The sequence below is a fragment of the Triplophysa rosa genome, linkage group LG12 (genome assembly GCF_024868665.1).
Source record: "Triplophysa rosa linkage group LG12, Trosa_1v2, whole genome shotgun sequence".
NCBI lineage: Eukaryota > Metazoa > Chordata > Actinopteri > Cypriniformes > Nemacheilidae > Triplophysa > Triplophysa rosa.
The window spans coordinates 13,065,376-13,073,010 of record NC_079901.1 but is presented as its reverse complement, the minus strand read 5'-3'; the positions used below and the strand labels follow the sequence as shown (position 1 = coordinate 13,073,010).

The 7,635-nt window shown below is 38.0% G+C and overlaps 1 protein-coding gene across 2 annotated transcripts in view; it reads left to right on the top strand.

The window, feature by feature from the left end:
- Positions 1-7,395, top strand: part of LOC130563286 (protein jagged-1b) — a 39,125-nt gene extending 31,730 nt beyond the window's left edge. For both annotated transcript variants that reach the window (XM_057348732.1, XM_057348731.1), the window contains exons 10-14: positions 556-669; positions 960-1,006; positions 1,154-1,321; positions 3,808-3,958; positions 4,051-7,395. In XM_057348732.1, the coding sequence (XP_057204715.1) occupies positions 556-669; positions 960-1,006; positions 1,154-1,321; positions 3,808-3,958; positions 4,051-4,478 (908 nt within the window). In that variant the 3' untranslated portion in view covers positions 4,479-7,395. The remainder of the gene's footprint in view (positions 1-555; positions 670-959; positions 1,007-1,153; positions 1,322-3,807; positions 3,959-4,050) is intronic.
- The last annotated feature ends 240 nt before the right edge of the window (positions 7,396-7,635 follow it).

The window sequence follows — 7,635 nt, the reverse complement described above, 5'->3', positions numbered from 1 at the left end:
AGCTAAATAAATTCCAAAATTGCATATCTGCACAAACCACATTGAAATTGTTATGCATTATCCCCCAGCCTAATCCGTTAACCCAGATCAGACCATTTCGAGATGACGTGTGGCTGGACTTTCCATTAATGTTGTTGACTGGAGGGAAAATCTCTCTTGAGTCTCAGCTCAGTCTCTCTGGACTGCCGACTGCTCTTTGAAATGTAGCCATGTGTCAAAGTGACAGAAAACAGCCGGTAGCGTCGGTTTGAAAAGATCAGTCTTTGGAGGCGAGATGTGTGTTTTAATCAGTACGGACCCCACAACTGTGCTATTGAAGTTTCTTTTCTAAGCTACCTGTGACCACACAGTTGAATGACATTTTAACGCTGCATGTGAATAATCTTTGCCGTCTATATTTTTTTACTTGGAAGAATGAATTGAATCATTTTAACACTGCTTATGATGTGCCTTATAACATAACATCATATTTTATGGTTTAACATTTTTTTAACATTGACCACATTACATGCATGTTTAATTGTGTGTGTGGTCTGCTCTGCCTTCTGTCCTCAGACACTAATGAATGTGAGATTGGTGTGTGTGTCAATGTTCGCTCGTGCCGTAATCTGATTGGAGGATATTTGTGTGACTGCCTTCCTGGTTGGTCAGGGCCAAACTGTGACATTCGTAAGTATTAGAAGTGGCGAAAACCCATTATGAATAGCCAGCATTTTAATGAATTATACACATTTCAGACATTAATGATGCTGCCTCTTGAGATACATTTTGGAACAGAGCGGTTTTGTTCACCAGTACTTTTGATTGTAAAATCATACTGTATTTTATTGATAAACTCTTATTCTGTGGTGCAGACTGAATTTAGTTAGCTAGTCTCTCTCTTCTCACTGAAACTCAATGTACTGCAGGTTCCCACTTTGTTGCCTATTGATTTTTTGTAAATATCATCTATTCAACAGGGAACAGTAGCTGCCAGGGTTTGTGTCTGAATGGAGGACGCTGTGAGGTGAGATACACTGTTCATTTTGTGCAGTTCACATAATGACAAAATGACTTTCTTTCATAAGCTTACTTGTGTCTTAGGGATGTGATTTAGTCTGAGATTTAACCGTTTCTCTTTCTTGTATGTGTAACGTGTGCTGTTTGTGTACAGAACTCTCAGTGCGTATGTGTGTCGGGGTTCTCTGGTAAACACTGTCAGGCTGTGCTGAATGCCTGTGACAGCAACTCTTGTGTGAATGGAGGGCACTGCGTGGAGCGTCACGGTGGCACAGGCATGTTCTGTAGCTGTCTGATGGGATACACTGGCACTTATTGTGAGGTGAGTGTGTTTATTATGGTTTCCATGATAACATTGCTTGGGCAGAGCCATGACCTTTTGGGTGGAAATGTAACATTTTGGGTTATGGGCAACTAATGCAAGTTTGAGTGTTAAATGCCTAATGCAAACATTAGGTAACATTGTTTTATATACTGTAGATAATTTAAGTCGTAGTTGTGCAATTTTTGTTACCAAAATTAAATCGGTAAACAACTACTTATATTGCAATAGTATGTTTTATGTATTCTATATGTTTCTTTTTTTATTTCTTTTTTTACTTTTGTCACTACTATTTGTATTTATATGTATTTACTCTACCAAGTTAATCCAAGTGTAGTCCTACAGTTTCTAGAAAAATGTAATCTTAAATAACTTCAAAAAGTTTTGTTCTTCATAATTAAACACAAGCATATTAAACATTTAAATTAAATGTGAACATAGCCATTGAAGCTGGCTTGGTTAGCTGCTATGCAAAAATGCTGTTGAAATAAATATGAATTGGATTGACAATTTCAATTGCAACAAAGACATGCATGTTACATTTTGTGTTGCACTTGTAAATTTGACAGACGCTTTTATCCAAAGAGTGCTCGTTCACATTACAAGCGACAAAGCGACTTAACCCCATTCATTTTAATGGAGAGCTGGCGACTTCTGGTGACACGAGCAATAGCAACCATTGGCGGCCTGATGAGGCATGTCTAGCAATGCGATAAAGTTTCACTTTATGCAAATGAGGAGCGACATTTGGGAGCGACAGCTAATAGGAGAGAAGATGCGTGCTAAAGTGATTCTTCTCCTCTCAGCTCCTGCAGTGAGCATCACCAGTAGTGGGAACCATAGACATATATATTAACTATGACAGCTCATTGTCCGCTGAATCGTATGTCAACGCCGCCGCCATATTGGTAAGGGCAAAAGCCGACTACAAAGACATACGAGTGAATTCTCCAGTTAAAGATGGTTAGACTTGAAAATGTATTTATTGTCTTACGGAACTGTTAAAACTCAGGCTTGTCATGCATTCATTTAGACTTAATCATTTTCTACACATCGCTAATGTGAAATAATTTAAGGTGGATTAAATGCACATGATCAGAACAGACCAGAACAGATTTAAAATCATGGGAAAAATCTAAACAATTCTTCTTTACTATATAGGCCTACTGCTATTTTTATACTTACAATGCACAGCAGTGTTATTTGTGTAACTATATCACATACATCATGTTTTACTGCTGTAACTAAATAAAAGAACATCTTTTGTCTTTGAAAATGTCAAAAATTACTACAGAAAAGCCATTTCCACTGTGAAAAACATTCGTTTAATATTAATTCGTATAATACGTAAATTAAACTATATTAACTTGATCGATGAATCGAAGAAATCTCAGAAACAATCCCTACATGTGTGTGTTTTATTCTTGACAACTGCAACGTGGTTATTTATTCTTGTTTGTCTTGTTTATAACATATCACTGAACATGGTGCCATCTTGTGGATTCTCACAAATGACAGGCACAAATAATGTATTTCACATTTCCTTATGACAACCATTAATTTTAAAGTAGGCTATAACTATCGAGACATGAAGCAACTAGAGACATGGTGAAGTTGTACTCTACGTATATCGTAAACCATTGAAATATGTTAAGAAATGTAAATGTGATTGTGCTTTTAATGCCGAAAAAGCGCAGCTCTCCCATTGGGTTCAGTGGGCTTTTAGTGCACTGTTGCCCTCACTAATGGCGCTGTTGACGTATCGCAGCAGCGGAGCAAAGCAGCCAATGTGGCATCTAGGCATTTATTATGTCTATGGTAGGAACGCCCACTAGCGTCCTAACCGCCAACCCCTGGCGACTTGCAGTGACAAAGTCGCTTGTAATGTGAACGGGGCATTACATTTTATCAGTGTGTTGCCTGGAAATCAAACCCACAACCTTTGCGCTGTTAACACAATGCTCTACCAACTTCTTTCTGGAATTACAAATAGTATATGGTTATGCATTTCCCTGATAGCACACATACATCTGGTTTACGTCTATTTGACGTCTGCATTTACATCTGCAAGACATCTACAATACATCGTTTGCTCATCTGCAATACGTCTCGGAGATGTCTGCTGTCAGACATCATATAGACATCTAGAAGATGTCTGTAAGATGTTTATGATTTAGAATGGATGTACAACAGCTCTTTCTAAGATGTTTAGCAGATGTTTTTAAGCAGCAGATCTCCAGATCTTTAGCAGACGTATTACAGACGTTCAGACGTCTCCGAGACATATTGCAGATGAGCAAACTATGTATTTAAGATGTCTTGCAGATGTAAATGCAGACGTCAAATAGACGTAAACCAGATGGATTGTGCTATCTGGGTTGTGACTCATGCATCGCTTCTGGCTTCGATATTAAAGCTTACGTCGCTACTACATTGTGTTCATTCTTTGATGGTAAGTAATGTTAATTACATGTCTTGTATTTCAGTCTGTGCTGGATGTTTGCAATCCCAACCCTTGCCCGAAGGGGGTGCCATGCCGCAGTTCAGAAGGAGGCTACACGTGTGACTGTCCCAAAGGATACTTTGGAAACGAGTGTGTGAGCCTTAAGGAGTCATGTCACGGACCCCATTGCCAAGGTTAGGATGTAAATAATGAAACGGTAGAAACGAAACGTAAAAGTAATGTAACTCTTTTTGTTGAATTGATCGTTCTCTGTGTCACTATTCAGGAGCAATGTCAGATCCAGGTGGAAGTGGATTTAGTTTGTATATGGTGTTGGTGGGTGTTTTTGCTCTGCTCGTGGCAGGCGGCTGCTCTGTGTGCACACTTCTGCTCTCCCGTCTGCATCACCGTCACCGTACCAAAGAGCAGATGCGCACTTCAGTGCCGGACGACAACGCCATTAACAACCAGCGGCAATTCTGCACTCTCATCCGTAACCTCGACCACAGCGTGGCCCTCCTGCCTCCCGCCCAAACAGTGCCCACCTCAGTGCCTGCGCTCTGCAGCGAAGAGATTGAACTTACTCTCCCTCCCTCGCCCGCACCCTCCCCAGCTCTGAAACCGGCCCGCGGGCCAAAGTTGGACATAAGCAACCGTGAGCGGGAGAAACTAAATCGGATCCATAATGCAGACAACCAGGAACTGGAGGTGTGACCGTTTCTCGACCGCTGGGAGGGACTCTTGACTTCCTGGCTTTGAGGATTGTGCTCGATGTGGTTGATGTTTGTTAATCAACCTCTGCTGTTGAACCTTGACCTCTGAGCTTTGCACTATGAAGACCAGAGACGGTTCCAACTGAGAAGACAATATTGGCACAGGACCAATCCATTGTCAGCTGAGGTCACTATATTGACAGGTCAAAATGAGTTTATAAGGACAGCGTTTTAAAAGGCCAGTCGCTCAACCTTTTTTCAATCTTGGATATTTAAGTGTATTTGATTGTGTTTACAGTTGTGCCCTTTATATTTGTACACATTTGTTTGGTTGTTCATAAGCGTGCTTGTGCTTGTGTTAGTGTGTAACAGAGATGGAGTCTTGATCTTAAAACCTTTTGAGATCAAATAAGTATGATCTAGGTCAGAGTCTTATAAGTGAATTTCTAGATCTGGGTCTAAATTTTCGTGTCTTTATCTGGATTTGGGAAGTGAAATGGTCTTATTTAAGACGACAGTCTTCCCATAACTTAAACGAATACAGTAGTTCACCCAGAATCAAAATGTTAATTTACTCATTCACATGCCATGTCAAGTGTACAGTATATAACTTTCTTCAGCTGAACACAATTTTATTTTAAATAATGTCAACGCCAGGGGCCTCATTTATAAAATGTCACGTAGAATCCATCCTAAATTTGATTTTACGATAATTTCTCAAAGTGCGTATGCTTGATTCATAGAATGAACGTTTCTACTTAGACCCTGACGTGGCGCTAAGCACTTTTCCACGTCAAAGACCGTTTTTATACATATGAACGTTGCCGTGTATTTTTGCATACGCACGCTTTACGGTCAAATCTGTGCATACGCACGTTTTATAAATGAGGCCCCTCCAAATAATGTCCAACTGACACCTAAAACAAATTAACCATCAAATAGTTCTTATTTGTATTATCTATTAAACTATGATCTGTACATTTAATCACAGAAAATGTGACCCAGTCTGTGAAAACCCAGCTGACAGTTTTCTACACTCTTAAAAATGTTGGGTCAAAAATGGACATACCCAACCGTTGGGTTGTTTCAACCCAAAATGCTGGTTTGTTTTAACCCATTATTTGGTCAAATATAAAAAATTGGGTTTGTCCATTTTTTATCCAATGATGGGTTGAAATAACCTCAAATGTTTTAGAGTGTATATAAAACTGTTTTTATATAAAATCATCTACAGAGTGTAGAGAACATTTTGTGGAAATATAATCTTGATATCCTTGATATTGACTTAGAAAAGCCATGTCAAAAATGTATGTTGTTATGTAAAATGAATGATTGAAATCAAACTTTAAGGCTCGTTGTCTCAGAATTTGATTTTGGACTTTCACAGACTGGGTCACATGTAGTTGTGGGTTTATAAATGGAAAATTATGTTTGTGTAAGACAAATATTCATATTTCAAACTTTTTAAACCTTAAGCATTAGCTTCTGGTTAGCTGTTATCAACACATTATTTAACACCTCGATCATATCTTAAAGCTCCTTTAATTATTAAGGAATAAAAATAGGTCATATCAATTTTACAAAAATGTTGCCTTACTTATTTGTATATGATGACAATGTAAAAGTTGTTTACATAACATGGGTTTAAAAAAATGTTTTTTGTAATAACTCAAAATTATCACATTCAATCAATTGTTAAATGCCAAAGTCTTTGATCCATCCTGTATGTATGGTAGCTTTTCTGTCTGCCAACAAGAGAAACATTGCATGACTGATTGACTTCTAAACTGACATTTTTTAACATACTGTTGACTCTGTTTTGTAGCTTTGTGTTCTTATAAAGGCTGACCAAAGGAATGGAAACTGCAGTTGGCAATCCATATTATGGAGTGTTTATGCTTCAGTCTTCTCCTGAGCATTGGCAGTGGAAAACCTGCACCTGCAGAGATCTGCACAAAGCAAATCAGATTTTAGACATCTGGCATCTAAAATGAACACTGCAGTAAATTCAACATTTATACGCGTCAGTTTATTACAATAGACAAACTGCTTTTTGGACTCACAGATATGGTCTTAGAAAAGCACCACAACTAGAGCCAAATCTAGACTGTGTCTTGGGGTCGGGTCTGGTTTTAAATGTACAGTATGACTGTCTTTGTGGATGGATAAATTTGCCATACATTGCCATAAAGCCATGCGCCATTACCATTATCTTGGAACTCCCTGACTTTTTCATTTTTGCAAGAAAGTGTAAACTGTGGATTTGTGCCCATGATTGACATTAGAACAAATTATGCAGAAGATGGCAGCAAAGACTGACGAAGTGCAACTGGACGTCTTTAAAAGTCTCACTAATTATTGGCTATGTTATGTTGATGATGTATGATTTTTATAATAGATGGATGTATATAGCGCCGTTGTACATATTTTGTACATATAACGTTTTTTTCCATTTTGTACTCTGGATACTTGCAAAATGTCACCATTTTAATTTCCTGTTTCCACTCAGTGGGTATTTGCCGCAAGATCGGATTGTAATTAAAGTGCAGTTATCAACCAAAGCAAATAGTTGTTTTTGTGAGTGTGTTTGAGTGCATTTTAATAGCATTTTAGAACAATTACTATAGACCACTTTGGAAGACGTAAACAACGCTGGTCCAGAAGAACTTCCTGTTTCAGTTTTTTAACCCTGCACAGATTTGAAGAGGAATACAACAAACAGAATGTTCAGGACTGAATCAAAATGTTAAACATTTTTAAGATGTAATTATATATGTAAAAAATTATTAAAAATGAAACCGGAAATGCTGTTTAACCAGTGTTTACATTTTGCTAAGTGGTCTATACTGTGCCAATATCAGCACTATGTTGTTGTGTATAGCTGACATTTTCTTTTTTTGTCTTTTTTGCCATTATGTAAGACGTGTGACGTGAATAAAATAACATTCAATTATAGAGGCTCCTACCCTTAACGGCACTCACTTCATAATGTAAACGAAGACACAAGTTACATTTTTGTTGTGCAAATCTGACTGAATTGTTAAAAAAACAATTTGCCTAAGATTCAAACATCACTTTTTATGTGGGAGAGAATAAACATAATACTGTGTGTATTGGAGCATTTCAGGGAAAGTGAGTCAGAGGTCAGCAGAGAGTGA